Below are 17,441 nucleotides of genomic sequence, written 5' to 3'. Positions count from 1 at the left end.
AAACAAGGAAAATCTCTGGCTCTCACAGACCTGTAACGTCTTCTGTAAGAAGCTTTTCTGTCCCCCACTCGTTACCTGTATGAATGGCACCTGTTTGAACTCATCATCTGTATAAAAGACACCTGTCCACAGCCTCAAACAGTCAGACTCAAACTCCGCCATGGCCAAGACCAAAGAGCTTTCGAAGGACACCAGGAAAAGTATTGTAGACCTGCACCAGACTGGGAAGAGTGAATCTACAATAGGCAAGCAGCTTGGTGTGAAAAAATCAACTGTGGGAGCAATCATCAGAAAATGGAAGACATACAAGACCACTGATAATCTCCCTCGATCTGGGGCTCCACGCAAGATCTCATCCCGTGGGGTCAAAATGATCATGAGAACGGTGAGCAAAGATCCCAGAACCACACGGGGGGACCTGGTGAATGACCTGCAGAGAGCTGGGACCAAAGTAACAAAGGTCACCATCAGTAACACACTACAACGGCAGGGAATCAAATCCCGCAGTGCCAGACGTGTTCCGCTGCTGAAGCCAGTGCATGTCCAGGCCCGTCTGAAGTTTGCCAGAGAGCACATGGATGATACAGCAGAGGATTGGGAGAATGTCATGTGGTCAGATGAAACCAAAGTAGAACTTTTTGGTATAAACTCAACTCGTCGTGTTTGGAGGAAGAAGAATACTGAGTTGCATCCCAAGAACACCATACCTACTGTGAAGCATGGGGGTGGAAACATCATGCTATGGGGCTGTTTTTCTGCCAAGGGGACAGGACGACTGATCCGTGTTAAGGACAGAATGAATGGGGCCATGTATCGTGAGATTTTGAGCCAAAACCTCCTTCCATCAGTGAGAACTTTGAAGATGAAACGAGGCTGGGTCTTCCAACATGACAATGATCCAAAACACACCGCCCGGGCAACAAAGGAGTGGCTCCGTAAGAAGCATTTGAAAGTCCTGGAGTGGCCTAGCCAGTCTCCAGACCTCAACCCCATAGAAAATCTGTGGCGGGAGTTGAAAGTCCGTGTTGCTCGGCGACAGCCCCAAAACATCACTGCTCTCGAGAAGATCTGCATGGAGGAATGGGCCAAAATACCAGCTACTGTGTGTGCAAACCTGGTAAAGACCTATAGTAAACGTTTGACCTCTGTTATTGCCAACAAAGGTTATGTTACAAAGTATTGAGTTGTATTTTTGTTATTGACCAAATACTTATTTTCCACCCTGATTTACCAATAAATTCTTTACAAATCCTACCATGTGGATTCATGGATTTTTTTTCACATACACAGTTGAAGTGTACCTCTGGTGCAAATTACTGACACTTTAGGTGGGGGAACTTGCACAATCGGTGGCTGACTAAATACTTTTTTGCCCCACTGTAAATATAGGAAAATATGTCACAACAACTGCAATATCTGTGCTAGATGGAAATATGTCGTGCAAAAGACAAAAAATTAAACACAAATTGAATTATGTAAACTGCGAATGCCAACAGCCAATTATCTAACAATATAGCATTTCCTCATTTTGATAGCACTGAAAATAAACGTAGGTGACTACAAAGTCTTTTAATGATTTATTTGAGCTGTTCTCTTTTTGCAATATTAAAATGACTGTTGTGACATCAAATAAAAAAAACAAAACAGGAAATGGGGGCACAAGTTTGTATGTATTTTGGATTTTTTTTCCTCATCTAGTCAGAAGGCCAGACTTCAAAATTATTGAATTATCAAATTATCAGATTTATTATCAAAATCTGGCAAGAAAATTGCAACTGATGCATTTCTACAGAAAATGTATGAATAATGTGCTGCACTTGCACTTGAGTTGTCTGCCATTCAGTATTCCCATATCACACTCTTTGTGAGAAACTATTTCAAAAACTTACACTGGCATGTCCTCTTTGTTGTAATGATGGGTCACTATCTTACATTTCACTTCGAGATGGATAAAGACATATTTTTGCTTTCAAGACAGGCACCAGTCCAGAGATTAATGCTCTAGTGATTAGGTTATCAGCGTAGCTTTTTAGGTGTTTCCTACTGTGCACCATAAAAATGAACAAAATTATATGTCTTTTATCAAATAACACATAATCTGGCAGCAATTTAAAGCCCATTTCAGTGTAAAACCACCAATGAATTTAGCAGTGTTTTGCAAGTCATTTAGTTACATTTCCATTTTCCACCATTTGGCGGATAATGTGATGACAAATCCAACTGCTTTTAAACGATGAGTCTTTTACTTGGGTAATAGTATTAGTGTCAGGCAACTGGATTCCCTTTTACTTTCCATGGCCGACAACAAGTAAACAAGTACTTTATTGATGACTGTTTCCGACTGATTAGCTCCCTAATCCTAAACAAGATGTTGGGTGATCAACACCAATTCTACCAGAATGAGGTTTGATACTAAACATCTGACATTTGCAAGATTAAACTAATCTGTTTCAACACTCTTTTCATAGAAAATGTCAGCCTTGCCTTCTTTGTGTAACACATCTTTCATTTTTAGTTATGAAGAAAATAATTTATTATAGGACTGTAAAGAGTTTATAAATATAAAATGACTAATATCTATGCATGACTTCAAGTTTTACAGGCGCCTGGGCAGTGACAAAAGTAGAATTAGTCATACAGAAAGTGTCATTACACTTCACAGACATACCACAGCGTACATGTCTGTCCACAGGCTGCATTGAGTTGCTGTAATATCACACCAGCAGATGCAATTAAAGCCCTGAAGGGATTATTTCAAGCTTTAAAATAAAAGTGTGCCCTCAAGGCATTCAAACGACAATGTCTAGAGCCTGCACTATGAGGCTGCACCGTGAAACTTAAGCCTAACGTTAGCATTTCAATCCCTTATAGCTCCTACCTCCTAAATGGCCCAACTCCTGTGTGGCACAACACAAGCAGAACACACACAGGCCCAAGCTTTATCACACAATCCATCAGCTATTGAAGCCTTGTAAAATAAAAAGTTATGGAAAAAATAACAAAAATAAGATCACTAATAAAAAGCAAACAAAGGAGAGGGGCTTTAATGTAACTCTTTGTCAAACTATTTTCTATAAAATCTGCATTCTCCCCATCAACACAATGTATTAATCATTTGCTTTAATTCCGTCAGAACTGCACTGCATCTTTACCTTTATAGTGCTATGGGAAAAAGTGAGCGCTAAATTGGTTTCAAAGTTTTCCTTAACACATCTAAGCTTTGATTGGCGTTAGAGAGCCTTGATTGCTCCCCTAAGACCTTACACACAGTTCTTTTCTACAGCCACGGAGCCATGATGTCATGCAAAGTCCATCAAAGACCACAGCAGTGGAAGGGACCTTTATTACTCCCACTGAGAAAGGGGCTAAGGTCCACCTCTCTTTCACTTGAATGTGCTGTGTTTCAGGCTCCTAGCAACACAAACGCCTAAACACGATGTACTGAAAAGTGGCACATTACATCACGGCCGCCGCTCATTTATAATTTATTAAACGCGTGTTCCATTTCTTGTAAAACATTTACACCTTTTTCACATTTGTGTTGTTGAGTCCAGAAACAGTCGAGCTTAATGTGTATTTTGAAAGCCTTACTGTGAGACACTGGTCTGTTGTTGGTTTAGGATTTGCTGTGAGGTTTCAGTGGGAGGACAGAACCCAGAGGGGTACAGACTGCGTCTGGAAAATGGTAGCCAGCCATGGTTCTATGATAAAGAACCCCTTTTTCCCAACAGCCAGACAATTCTTCTCATTGTCACTGCAAGTGTGAACTGTGTTCCAACCACTATAATCCCTTCCATGTGTTTGGGTAGTTGCGGTGTCTGTGATCGGGGGACGGTCTGTCTTCTCAGTAAGTTCAAGCCTACAGACATAACCACTGATGAGTTTGATACTAAGAAGCACGACTACGGTTTGCCAACACACCCAGAGCATATAGCTCAAAAGATGTCTTGCAACCTCTCCCTTCATAGAACTCCAGAAAATATGAGTTGACAACCCTGGCAAAACCACGAAATAAAAGACAAAGTATGCGCTTCAAATAACACACAATATCTTTTATGTATAGTATGTTTGCTGACAATGCATGGTCCTCTTCACAGAGAAAGAACATAACCGCAGTATGTCATTGTGTCTGGATGCTCGGGACAGAGCTGAAGGGGAAGTACTGTTGTTCAAGATGTAAGAACTGGCTGATAATAAAGGACTGTCTCTCTCTTTACATGTGGTTAGCTTTTTTTCTGAGGATGTGAGACTCCTGTATGAATAGGACTTTTGTTCATCTTCTCCCAAGCTTTCATCATGTTTTCAATTAAACCTTTGATGTAGAGGATAGTTAAACCTTGCTGCTTTTCATTTATACACTGTTTTTTATTGAAAAATATATAGCTTTTAGGGCAAAGTAGGTAAGCCCGATTACCACCTGACCGTGCATGTCCATCTATAAATGTAATCTTTCTACTGGAAGATGCTGCTGAGTGCAGCTGATGGTCAAATAAGGTATTCTTGTGATTATTGTATTTTATAATACTACATATGCATGTATGATCATTAGAAAGAAAGTACAGTATATGCAGTTTGGTGTGTGTCCACGCCTGTGCATTGTGAGCCGTTAGCTTAGGCAGGGTCTCACACTGGTCTGGGCGGTTAAGTAGTGAAAAAAGGCTGAGCTGTGACCTCGTTCCAGTTAACTGCTCCTGACAAAAGCAAGTCAGCCGAGTGTTAAGTGTAAGTGGCATATGCCGTCTGACTCAAATCACGTCTTATCAGATGTGCCGCGCCTCACGACCACAGGGCAGTGCCACCATCTTTATGCTCTAAGCCACTGCACTTTCAAATCAAACCACTGTTCCCCACCTTTGCTGAGCAGCAGCAAGAAGCCTCAACAATCTCGGTTATGGAATCACTCATAGTTAACCGTTTACAAGACCACCTGTACAGTTTGGGTTTGGGTGGCATTCGAAATATGTAAAACACAGGTGTCAACAATAACATTTTTGTTTTTCCTTTCTTTATTCTTTAGCATTAATGAAATGAGAATTTTTTTAAAGCTTTGCAATATAATGATAGTATGCAGATACATCTTAAGTTAAGCATAATACTTGTGTGTATACTGCTTCTCTTAGACAGACTAATCAAAAAAGTCAGCCAAAATGATATTTTTTCTTGTTATCTAAAGATATTTTAACATTACAAAAAATGTATTTTCATTATTTTTTGAATAATAAAGAAACAATTAAATCACACCAGTACGGTAACCTTCGGTTTGCTGGACGCATTTGCCCTCACATCAACTATTTTAACAAATGAACCACTACAGCACTGTAAATACTAAACCAGCTATAATTACTGTAAGTACAGTATTAAAACAGTTGGCACTAACTGAATCAGTTGTTACTGGTTCTTGACACAGCTACTAAAAATGGTGGGATTGGCTGTGAGGCGGTACAAAAATACCCCAGTATGCTGACACCACAGGATATTTTTCATGAATGCCATAATGTAAACATATTTTTAAGTTTAATGTGTACACCTAAAAAGACACTAAAGCACGTGTAAAAGATTCATTGAGACAGAGCAGTTTTTCCCCACAACCTGGTACACTGACAGTTGCTTCAGTATATTTCATGATTTACTTTTAATTTTTCAGGCATCTGATTGGTTTATGATTGAGCTAACTGCTAACTAGCCTTTTTTGTTTCTCTGCTCAGTTGGTTGTTGTGTGGTCCTCAGTGTCATTCAGCTTTCTCAAGTCTCCTGTCCCACTATTGGACAAATTAAAAATCCACCATAGTCTAATATCAGCTCTCCACCCCCACACGTGTGCCTCACTATCATCACAATGTAAATCAGTGAAAAGCATTGCAGGTTCAGCTGAACCCACCAAAGTGTTTTGCTAACTAAAAATTTCACCTGCAAATAAAGAATACCCCTCCAGGACAGAAATGGCAGTGCAGATGAAAGTGTTGGAATCATAAAGTGCCCAGGAATAAGAAGGAGAGGGTAGGGAGAAGGACGAGGGGCTTTCTAGCAATGAAAGATTTTGGCTGCTTTCACAAAGTGCTCCTAATCCACTCTAAACTCCATTACATGTGGGACACTTTCACTAAGAAGACACAGATAAGCTCAACAATAGCAAGGAGAGCCCATCCAAAAATAAATAAAAAAATCAACAAACATAAAGAAGGGCAGCAACCACATTTTGGGGGGAAACTATTTCAATTTTAGATATGGCACCAAACTGAAACTGGGCCACTGTATGCTTTGATGTCTCAATTGTGTGCATGTGTACATTTAATAGCAAAGAAACCAAAGCTTATTGATGGAACAAAAATGACAGAGACAGAGAAAAGGGAGAAAATGGAGATGTTGTGACAGAGACAAGGATAGAACAAGACTGGGAAAGTGGACAGCCAAAGAAAAAGGATGGATGAATAGAAAGAGACGAGAGTAAGATATGGCAGGGAAAAAATATGCCTCAGATATAGAAGTAAGAGTGACAGAGCTAAACTAGTGTAGAATCCCAGTTGAATAGGACTTGATTAACTGTGCCACAGGGTCAGAGCAGGGTCTCTGTCTGCTGGGGCCTGGCTTACGAAAATGATATGTGTGCATATATGTGTGAGTGTGCAAGTTTTGACTGTAATTTGCACTTTTGAAACATGTGACTGCAATTTGCAAGACACGATATACGTAAATGGTTTTTCTGGTTGGCTTAGGGCAGCTGCACTTCTCTGTGATCTGAAAGGGAGCACAGAGAAAACCTCATGAAACCTAGGATGAAGGCTTTCTGGTTTCTTACAGTATGAAAAATGTAGCATTAATGGGTGTTCATTTTGCCCTAAACACACTACAGCTTCTTGCTACGAGGCTTTTTTTCTTGATCTTGTGTAATAAATACAGTCCACACTTCACATTTACAGAGATCTGCTTTTGCACCTTGCTAAAAATGGACAGTAGCAAAACTTTTGGTCAACAATATCTATATAGAAGAATTAAGAGTTGTAAAAGGTGGAAGGGTCATTAACTTAAATTTTTGCCTTTTGTAAGTGCCTCTTGTTGGCCCCAACAAAACAACCAGCTACTAGTAACTCACTTTTTTCCTCATTTATTTCTTTGTTTTTAATTTGAATTACAATTATAGAATATATGAAATCCACTTTATGGATATTGGATATATGGTAATGGATATTTAATTTCCTTCATCACATTTCTTCCAAAAATAGCTAACGTTAAAAAACATTTGTTAAAACGCACAATAATAAAATTACAAAGTAACTTAATGCATTTTGGAGTAACATCATATTTAAATCTATATGAGGAAACAGGTGGAATTGATTCTATTAATGTTCTAAATTTGCAATATTGTACTTTGCCTAAAATAAAAAAGCAACCCATGATGTGCATGACTCTCAAACCTCAAATGAAAATGTAATTAAAACTAATGAAAATCAGAATTTGGTCTATAATGAGAGATCTATAGTGCAAAAAACTGTCAGTTCTTTACTAAAACACAACATATAGACAGCAGTCTAAGTTCTCCAAACTTTTTCCTTTTGATACAAAAATAAACCACACTGTCCCTGCAGTGGTTCTACTGACATTTTGCAGACCACACATCTGTTGACCATTTTGGACATTTTGGATGTGAAAATCCTGCTGACAGTGTAAGATGTAGTGAATAAGGTCCCAGTCGCACCTGGCTTACAGACTGATCAGTGACCACCTAGCAACCGCTCACTGTGAGGGATAATTTAGCACTCCCTGACCACTTGCAAGTTGCTGATGGTTGATCAAAAGTTGCTGGGAAGATAAGACCTGCATACTGCTTTCGCCTATAATTTGAATGAAAGTGATGGATCTGTCTACAAACACCGTCCAAGCTCTCCAAGCTGTACTGAAACTTTGAAAAGTGTGACATAAACCAGAAACGAAGACCATTTGCCTTCAAACCAAAAGTTTTGAAACATGCTGGCACAACTTCACAACCCGTTCTTTCGCACTTTCTTAGTAATACTGCTGCTTGGCCAATATTTGGCAAGCTTTTGCAAACAAACATGAGAAACTACAGACATTCATGGAACTCTGCTAGCAATTAAAGCTATCAGTAGGAGGTCTTCAGTCCAGCATCTTCTCTGTGACCAAATTCATCCAGCCAGTTCCAGAATCAGAATCAGAAAGACTTTATTTATTCCCAAGGGGCAATTAACAGTAGTGGTTCCTTTCTAGTCGGGGAATAAATATATTTTAGCTAACAACAAATCACATGAGAAACTTCATTACCCCATCTGGGGACATCTCCCCACAGATTTATAAACCTTTGGGCTAACCACGAGAGTTCCAGGTTTAAACTATTTCAGGTATTAGAAAGTACAAGCAACAGCTATGGCTGTGAGTATCAAAGAAATATATCTTTTGGTTTATCAGAAAGTGAGCAGATAACTTGTTGTCAGTATGCTTACTAATCTCTATATAATCATCCTTAAAATGTAAACTTTTAAAAGTGTCTCTTAACAGGCCTCACCTGGGGGCTAACGCTAGGACCGTAGCCCATGCCAGGTGAGTTCATGGAGTGAGGGCCCATGGGTGAGCTGATGACAGAGAAGGGTGAAGCCAGGCCATTCATTGGAGAGCTCAGCGTACTGATGGGAGAGTGGAGAGGGCCTGAGGGCCCCATGGACGTTGGGCTGAGTAGAGATGGGTGCATTCCACGGTGGGAGGTTGGTGATCCCAAGGGCGAAGAGGTCACCTGACCTGATGAATCTGTTCAGGAAAAAAAAAAGCCCAGAAAGGTTACACATTTTATCTTGACGATTCCAATGAGCAAAGAAAATCACTGATAATAAACACGGGTAATTCTTACCACCCCGTCATATTTTCTTATGATAATAAGGTCTTTTGATTTTGCCTTCATAAGATTTTCAAAGCAAAATGAGACAGGAAAAACCTGATGTGAGGCTTCACAATTTGGACCAAAAAGCCACTTTGATAACTAAGTTTTGAATAAACACTCAGAATTCTTCAAAACAACGCTCTCACACTTGGTTTCTTCCAGCCAGGGTCGTTGGCACCGCAAGGCTAGCACATCTGGTAAAGTGTGAAGGCAGTTCTTTAATGTGAGTGCTGTGCAGGAAAATGGACAATTCAGCAAAAAAAACTTAAGACAATTAAATCCAACAATCACCAATAGTGGAAAAACCACAAAGTCAGCGGCTGAAGGGTTGTGGGTATGGGCAGAATGTCATGAAAAGCTTGTGTACATGAACCGGGTGTTGGTTTTCTTTACTCTGCTGTTTTTCTCCACCATCATTTTTGATGGATTAACATATCCTGGGAAACTTCCAAGTAATGTACCAACCATAAATGGACATAGTTTCCAGGTCTGAAAAGTGAAGCCAGCGTAAAAGTGCCTTAAACTCATGTAGTTCCAAAAAAGACTTGTGGTTGCTTAGAAGTGTATGGAAAGTGACATTCGGCTTTCTTAATCTGCAACTTCATTAAACACTTTCCTGATGAGTCTCACCTGCTAGTCTCAGGTCAAACTGAACAGAAGATTAAATCCATTTGTTAAACTGTGGTCCGTCTAAGAGTCACAAAGGAGAATAATCCAGGAAAGGCTTGCTAGCTAATGATTTGTCAACCATAAATCATTAGCCAGCGAGTGCACAGTTTCACAATCTCATTCATCCCTAAGTCACTACATCTGGTTTCCAAGATGGCTATGGCCAAAAAGCTGAAATCACAGATTTAAGTGGGACTTCACAAACCAGTAGGTGATGTCCTGGTGGCAAGATACCCCTTTTATACTGTCTATGGTCTTCTCTTTAACAGTCAATCCTGTTCTCAGCTATGTGTATAATGCTTAACACAAAGAGCAGAGCACACCGTGAAGTAAAGGCAAAAGTAGATATACAATGAGACAAAGGAAAGAAACAAGTGTGACATTAAAAGAAATAAAAGACAGTAGAGACTTATGGATATGGGGGGCCATGGATGTGGTAAACACTTAAAAAGACTGTATAACTTTACAAAGCGGTTCTGCTGCTCTCTCACAGACTGCTTCGTTCTGGAAAACTGAAGTCCTTCCTTGAGGCATCTACGAGGTCAGGGATATACACTGGATTTATATTGTATATAGTTTATGAATGGGGTAGTAGTGGGCTCAGGAAAATGACAAGCATGACCTTGCACCACAGCTGAGGAGAATCCTGCAGTGACTGAGACTGAAGTCAGAATGATAAGGATAAGGTCATGTGTACAAAAGCTCATCTGCGCTCACAGCCCCCCCCCCCCAAATCATCAGAGCTACTCTTTATCTTGACTGAGCTTTCCATCTTTCCATCAGCTGTCAACACAGAAGATATGAGACAGGTGAGAACATTAGCAAAGAAGTACTGATATGCTGTGCTATGTCACTGAGACTTTGGCAACTTTGTTGTATGTGTACTGATAACAAACCTCCTGTCTCAACTTTCAACACTGCAGTTCAGTCTTGCATACTTTCCATTTATGACTGAGCCTGCCTTTGCTTCCATCATTCTTTTTTATAATCTCACATCCATCGACCCCATTTTTATTCATTAAATGTCCCACAAAGGGACACACCGTTAAGACACACCAGCTTTTGGAACATAAATGTATTTATAGACATTATAATTTATCAAACAACAGTGGCCTTATCAGTAACTGATTCACATAATTAGTTTTGCAAGCAAAATGCTGAACAATTAAATGTTGCAAAAATGTCCATGAATAATAATAATAATAATAACAATAATAACAATAATAACAATAATAATAATAGTGACATATCTCAGTGTCTCCAAAGACATTCCCTCATTTTTGTATTTTAATTTACAATAATTTCTCAATCCATTTTTATAGCTGGCATTAGAGAGCTGAGGTTCACATCAGTTTCTCTGTTGTCCTTAAATACCCTCCTTTATACCCTGTCCTATTTTGACACTGCAAGTTCACTCTGTCTGCTCTCTGCAGTGGGAGCATGGACACATGTTATGTAATGAGTTGGAGTGTGGCTTGTCTATCACGCTCCCACATTTTGTACGTGACCAGGTTCCTCTATTTTCTGCACAGTGGAAAAAAGCAGATAGCTAAACTAATTAAAAACAGAGATTAGCAACTTTAGTTTCTTTTAGGAATCCTCCCCATCCTTTTTATTGCTACGTAGCCAAAGTAACAGCCATACAAACTCAAATCGTTTAAAGAAAAATGCTACAAAATACATTTGCAGGAGCACTGGTTTTAGCAGCACTCTGCACTGAGTACCAGTGCAGTTTTCAGCTGAGTCAAACCAAATACTTCCTGCACATCTTGCTTGACTCAAAAGAACTTCCTGTTAGAAACGACACACACACACACCCACACAGAAACACCCCATCCTTTGGAAAATAAACAAACAGACTTGTTAAAAAAGGGGCTAATAACAGCTCTGTATCTAGCTATGTTACTTCAGTGTTGGATCCCATGACTGATACTTCTTGAGCTTCTATCTGTATGATTAGATTTTTTCCTCCAAAAATATGTGCCCACACACACATAGCTCCAAAATAATTCCCATAACCCTTCTCCAACTGGGTTTCAATTCAAGCAGATAAAACGAGTGGCGGTATTAGAGTTGCCAATCTGCCATTGTAGCTCTCAGTGGGGGTGGAGGGTAGGGGAGAGTGGGACTCAGCAAACAGAATCCCAGCAAGGCCCCACCTAGAGGGGGGGATGACAGAGACAGGCTGGGAGGTAGATCCGCCTGTTATGTCTCTTTTTTCCCCTCCCATTCATTCTTTATGTCCCTCTTTCTTCCGACAGCTTTTGGAGAAGAGGAAAATCCAAAGCAGAACACTTTTCCCCTCTAATGTTCCCCCTCTTTATGACCAAGCAGCGAACCATGTGGTCACACTGGATTGTATGTGGATGGTCTTGTTTGGACAAAGCTCCCAGAACATAAAGATTTCTCAATGCAAAATATCTGTGTGTGCGTTTGAGTGTACAGTATGCGTGTGTATGTTTACTCTTGTTGGAGTTGGGTTGCCAGTGTAGGATTACAGCAGGATGAAAAGGACTCTGTCCTAATCCTCCCCGGAGAGGAAAGCAGAAGAGAAAATTAGGGTAGAGGAGACAAGGAAAGAAAGGATAAGGAAACAAATAGTGGTTGTAAGGACAGAAGAGTGGAGAAGAAAAAAAAAGCAGAAAGGAAGATCCAATGAGAGAAGGGGAATCAAGAAGAAACAAAACAAGAAGAATGACAGAGAAGAAAGGAAAGAAATGACTAGACTGGACAAGAAAAGTAAGCAAGGAGCAAGATGGAAATAAGGTTCCTCTGTACATACACAAGACATGTGCATTTAGGTTTAAATTAAGCTTTGCCAAGTTCTCCTTCGAGATAAAGTCCCGGCTCACACAACAAGATCTCAAATTCCAGTTTCTGTTGTCAGTTAACTATAAATATTGTCATGTGGATACAAAAATACAACTCAAAGAATCTCTGTAAAATCTTCAACCAACACTTTGACTTTAAGCCCAACTAATCGAGGAAAAAGAAGTGGAGAAAAAAAAAGGGGGGGGGGGCAGCATTGCCACTCCTGCCTGCGTTTCTTCATATAGCCAATTCCATCTTAACCTGTTAAACTGGAAATGGGAATATGCTTCGTGAGCAGTCTTGAAAAAACAACCTCTGGCAGCCGTTTGCACTGTATGCAAGATATGAAATAAACCTGTTCAAAAGATAAGAGTGACTGTAAAGCCAATCACTGAAAAAGGGCAGAGCAGGAAAGAGCAAAAATAAAAATTAAGATAAGACTTTATTGATCCCATGACAGGGATTTTTTTGCGTTACCTCAGCTCAGGTACAGATATCAGAAGGAAATACAAAAAATACAAATAAGTACAATCAATGAAAAAATAAGTAAGATAATACATTATATACAACGGTAGCACACACAGTATGTGATTATGGATATGGTTGTGGAACTATGCAAGACATTAACTATATAGCTTAACATAACTATTGTACCACTACTATTCCTATGTACAGGGAGTGCAGAATTATTAGGCAAGTTGTATTTTTGAGGAATAATTTTATTATTGAACAACAACCATGTTCTCAATGAACCCAAAAAACTCATTAATATCAAAGCTGAATGTTTTTGGAAGTAGTTTTTAGTTTGTTTTTAGTTTTAGCTATTTTAGGGGGATATCTGTGTGTGCAGGTGACTATTACTGTGCATAATTATTAGGCAACTTAACAAAAAACAAATATATACCCATTTCAATTATTTATTTTTACCAGTGAAACCAATATAACATCTCCACATTCACAAATATACATTTCTGACATTCAAAAACAAAACAAAAACAAATCAGCGACCAATATAGCCACCTTTCTTTGCAAGGACACTCAAAAGCCTGCCATCCATGGATTCTGTCAGTGTTTTGATCTGTTCACCATCAACATTGCGTGCAGCAGCAACCACAGCCTCCCAGACACTGTTCAGAGAGGTGTACTGTTTTCCCTCCTTGTAAATCTCACATTTGATGATGGACCACAGGTTCTCAATGGGGTTCAGATCAGGTGAACAAGGAGGCCATGTCATTAGTTTTTCTTCTTTTATACCCTTTCTTGCCAGCCACGCTGTGGAGTACTTGGACGCGTGTGATGGAGCATTGTCCTGCATGAAAATCATGTTTTTCTTGAAGGATGCAGACTTCTTCCTGTACCACTGCTTGAAGAAGGTGTCTTCCAGAAACTGGCAGTAGGACTGGGAGTTGAGCTTGACTCCATCCTCAACCCGAAAAGGCCCCACAAGCTCATCTTTGATGATACCAGCCCAAACCAGTACTCCACCTCCACCTTGCTGGCGTCTGAGTCGGACTGGAGCTCTCTGCCCTTTACCAATCCAGCCACGGGCCCATCCATCTGGCCCATCAAGACTCACTCTCATTTCATCAGTCCATAAAACCTTAGAAAAACCAGTCTTGAGATATTTCTTGGCCCAGTCTTGACGTTTCAGCTTGTGTGTCTTGTTCAGTGGTGGTCGTCTTTCAGCCTTTCTTACCTTGGCCATGTCTCTGAGTATTGCACACCTTGTGCTTTTGGGCACTCCAGTGATGTTGCAGCTCTGAAATATGGCCAAACTGGTGGCAAGTGGCATCTTGGCAGCTGCACGCTTGACTTTTCTCAGTTCATGGGCAGTTATTTTGCCCTTGGTTTTTCCACACGCTTCTTGCGACCCTGTTGACTATTTTGAATGAAACGCTTGATTGTTCGATGATCACGCTTCAGAAGCTTTGCAATTTTGAGACTGCTGCATCCCTCTGCAAGATATCTCACTATTTTTGACTTTTCTGAGCCTGTCAAGTCCTTCTTTTGACCCATTTTGCCAAAGGAAAGGGCGTTGCCTAATAATTATGCACACCTGATATAGGGTGTTGATGTCATTAGACCACACCCCTTCTCATTACAGAGATGCACATCACCTAATATGCTTAATTGGTAGTAGGCTTTCGAGCCTATACAGCTTGGAGTAAGACAACATGCATGAAGAGGATGATGTGGACAAAATACTCATTTGCCTAATAATTCTGCACTCCCTGTATAGACATGTACACACACACACATGTGCACACTAAATATACATATGTATACATATACATACATATATACCTGCGCATGTCCATACACATAGAAGGTCCATTATGCATGAAGTGGTGACCGTGGATGTTCACAGTGTCCAGTGAGTCATGACATCGTGATTGAGGAGTAATAGAGTCTAACTGCTGTTTGGATGAATGATCTGTGAAAGCGCTCCTTCCTGCAGCGAGGGTGTTTCAGTCTCTGACTAAAGGAGCTGCTTAGCACACTCACAAACTCATGCAGTGAGTATGTGAGTGTGAAGCATACTGAAGCATTCGCGAAATGAGTGGCATCTGTCCAGGTTCTCTTAGCGTCAACTTAGAAAAAAGGGTGACTCACAGCTGTAAGCCACTTAGAGCGTTGCCGTTTGCAGGCTCTCCCTGTCAATTTGTCAAAATCGCCGGGCACACAAAAACAAGTGACAGCTACAAATAAGCAAATTAGAGCTTGTTTTGCTGACGGAGACAAAGTTCTCCACTTATCACCTCTCCACTCCATTCAAAAGTCTCCTACATCTAAACAATGCCTCCCTCCCTTTAGCTTTCCTTTCTTGCTCTTTCGTTCTACTGTTGAGTGTTATTACAAGGGGGAAATTTTGCCAATTTATTATCTAGCTGTTACTCACTTGTGTGTTTAAAGATGATAAACGGATGAGAATCAGATAAGAAGAGATAATGAGATGACAGATCAATGCAAAAACAGGAACATGTTGGAAACAACCTGTTTACATTTTTTCTGACAGGTGAGCTGCTGCAGTTGTGATTAATGACCACCCTCTCTCCAGAAAAAAAATGACACCATCTGTTATCTGCACAACAGCACTGGTGTAAACAGTACAAAGATTTTCTGGTCTGTATAGGATTAAAGTGAGTGGGATGTTAAAAGGGGTGCGATTTAACTGGCGCGGAGATGGGTTTGGTTGCTAGCACACGCTAGACAGCACATTTTATTCATTCGTGTAAGCTAACAAATTGTTTTGTAATTTTAGACAGCAGGGGCAAAATCTCATTCATATAGTCTCATTCTAACAGTCAATATTTTAATTTAATCACCTTTACTTCCATGAATTTAACCACTCCTACTCTGGAGAAATCTATAACTTATATTGCACCATATGAAGTTGCGCTTAAATTTTGGATGGTTGCTCCATTTGCTGGTAGTTGAAATCATGTCTCAGAGGTACAGGTATTCAAATATAAAGAAATCCTAACCATGTGGACCTGTTTGGAACTGTTCAGAGCACCTTGTTCAATTCATGCCGCAAAGAGATAAGCCAGTTCTAAATGGTAAAAGGGGGATTAACGCAGCGCTAGCAAGGTTTACCTGATAAAACATCTGATGAGTTTACTTGTCTACGTTGTGCGTACATCTTGGATTTAAACCTTTTCAAAGCATCTCAAACAACATACTGGATCAGTCTGCTTGTTAGCATTAAAGTAAAACAATCAAGCAGGAAAAAAACCCTCGCTGTTCAATTTTCAGCAGCTGATGCACATAAGAACTTGTGACAACATGAAAAGATAAGCAACCACTGTTCTCACATAAAGACTACAAATAACTCAGCTGCCTTCAGAGCTAACACCATTGGTTGCATTCCCTAACGAGCCCATGAGATTGTGTTGCCCCTGCCACCAGCAAGGGATGATGCATTATAGATGGAAAGTGCACCACTATAGTCGGAACAATCCTGAGAGCTGATGAAAAGTGTGTCTTTCCTTTCTTTAGACTGCTGTCTCACAAATGACTTCTCTGGCTTCATATGCTTGTCCTCTCAGCGTCTCATTCACCTTACTTCGGAACAACCTGTTTTGTCTAACCTTTTTAAAAACACATTCACAATCATAGCCATGTGCCTATACAGAGCCAGACAGATGCTCATTTTTCATTCCATGCCTAACTCTGCTCCTCTATTATTCATCTACTAGTGCCACAGTGGAGATTTAGTATAACGCAAGGGCGTGGGATGCTACAAAAACAGAAAGCGAGAACAGATAAATCTCAGTAAATCACATACTTTATGTCCAGTTGCCTTTTAGCTATTAAATCTCCTGAATCATCATCAACAGAATTGACTGTCAGTAGACAAAAATCATAATGCTCTCTCTTTCTGTGTTTGTGCATACACCACTGCCAATTTTAGTTTAATACCTCTATAGCTTGTGTCCAATTCCATATTCTCTGAAGACTTTGTTCAGTCTTTCAGTGCAGAAAAAAATGCAAAAACAAACAAAAAAAATATCCAAATGGGCTTGATGTAGATCCTTTGCACAGACGACGTGCTTTCTATACTAACCGTGATTGGTTATGGCTAAGTTGGGGAATGATGGCATAGGTGAGAGACCGGCCAGGAAACAAATGATCATTTCACAGACCGACTTTGCAATAAACGAAGCAGTCATGAGTCACTTGCACCTACACTGTGGCACTTTAGTAAACTGCAGCTCCAAAGAAAAAACTGGATAAAAGGGTGGCATGTTAACAATAACATGGGCCCTGTTTTTAATGCACCCCTCTACCCCACACCTTCTGTTGATTTGAGGTACCAAGCAGTATTTTTTTTTCCCTTTTTCTTTCTTTTTTAAAATTCTTCGGAACAACGTTTTAGGACATCGTCTAGGTGAGTCACTTTTGAAAAGCACAGAGCGGCACAGAGCGCAGCCGGAATGAAACACTAGTCATTAGCATTTCTCCGGATGTGTTCAGGAAGAAGAGAGAAGAGGGAAAAAGAGATTCAACGAAATAACCCAGGAGATTCAGTGGGCTGTGGAAAAAAAAAAACAGAGCCCAAAATAACATGGGA

At 40.1% G+C, this 17,441-nt stretch overlaps 1 protein-coding gene across 6 annotated transcripts in view; it reads right to left on the bottom strand.

The window, feature by feature from the left end:
- rxraa (retinoid X receptor, alpha a) overlaps positions 1 to 17,441 on the bottom strand; it is a 104,173-nt gene that overhangs the window by 32,022 nt on the left and 54,710 nt on the right. For all 6 annotated transcript variants that reach the window (XM_014329470.2, XM_042214370.1, XM_042214371.1 and 3 more), the window contains one exon: positions 8,519 to 8,757. In XM_014329470.2, coding sequence (XP_014184956.1) covers positions 8,519 to 8,757 — 239 coding nt within the window. The remainder of the gene's footprint in view (positions 1 to 8,518; positions 8,758 to 17,441) is intronic.

The sequence above is a fragment of the Haplochromis burtoni genome, unplaced genomic scaffold, assembly GCF_018398535.1.
Source record: "Haplochromis burtoni strain Fernald_Lab_line unplaced genomic scaffold, NCSU_Asbu1 Contig_556, whole genome shotgun sequence".
Taxonomy (NCBI): Eukaryota; Metazoa; Chordata; class Actinopteri; order Cichliformes; family Cichlidae; genus Haplochromis; species Haplochromis burtoni.
Note: the sequence above shows the minus strand (reverse complement) of the source record. Positions and strands in the feature narration are given on the sequence as shown.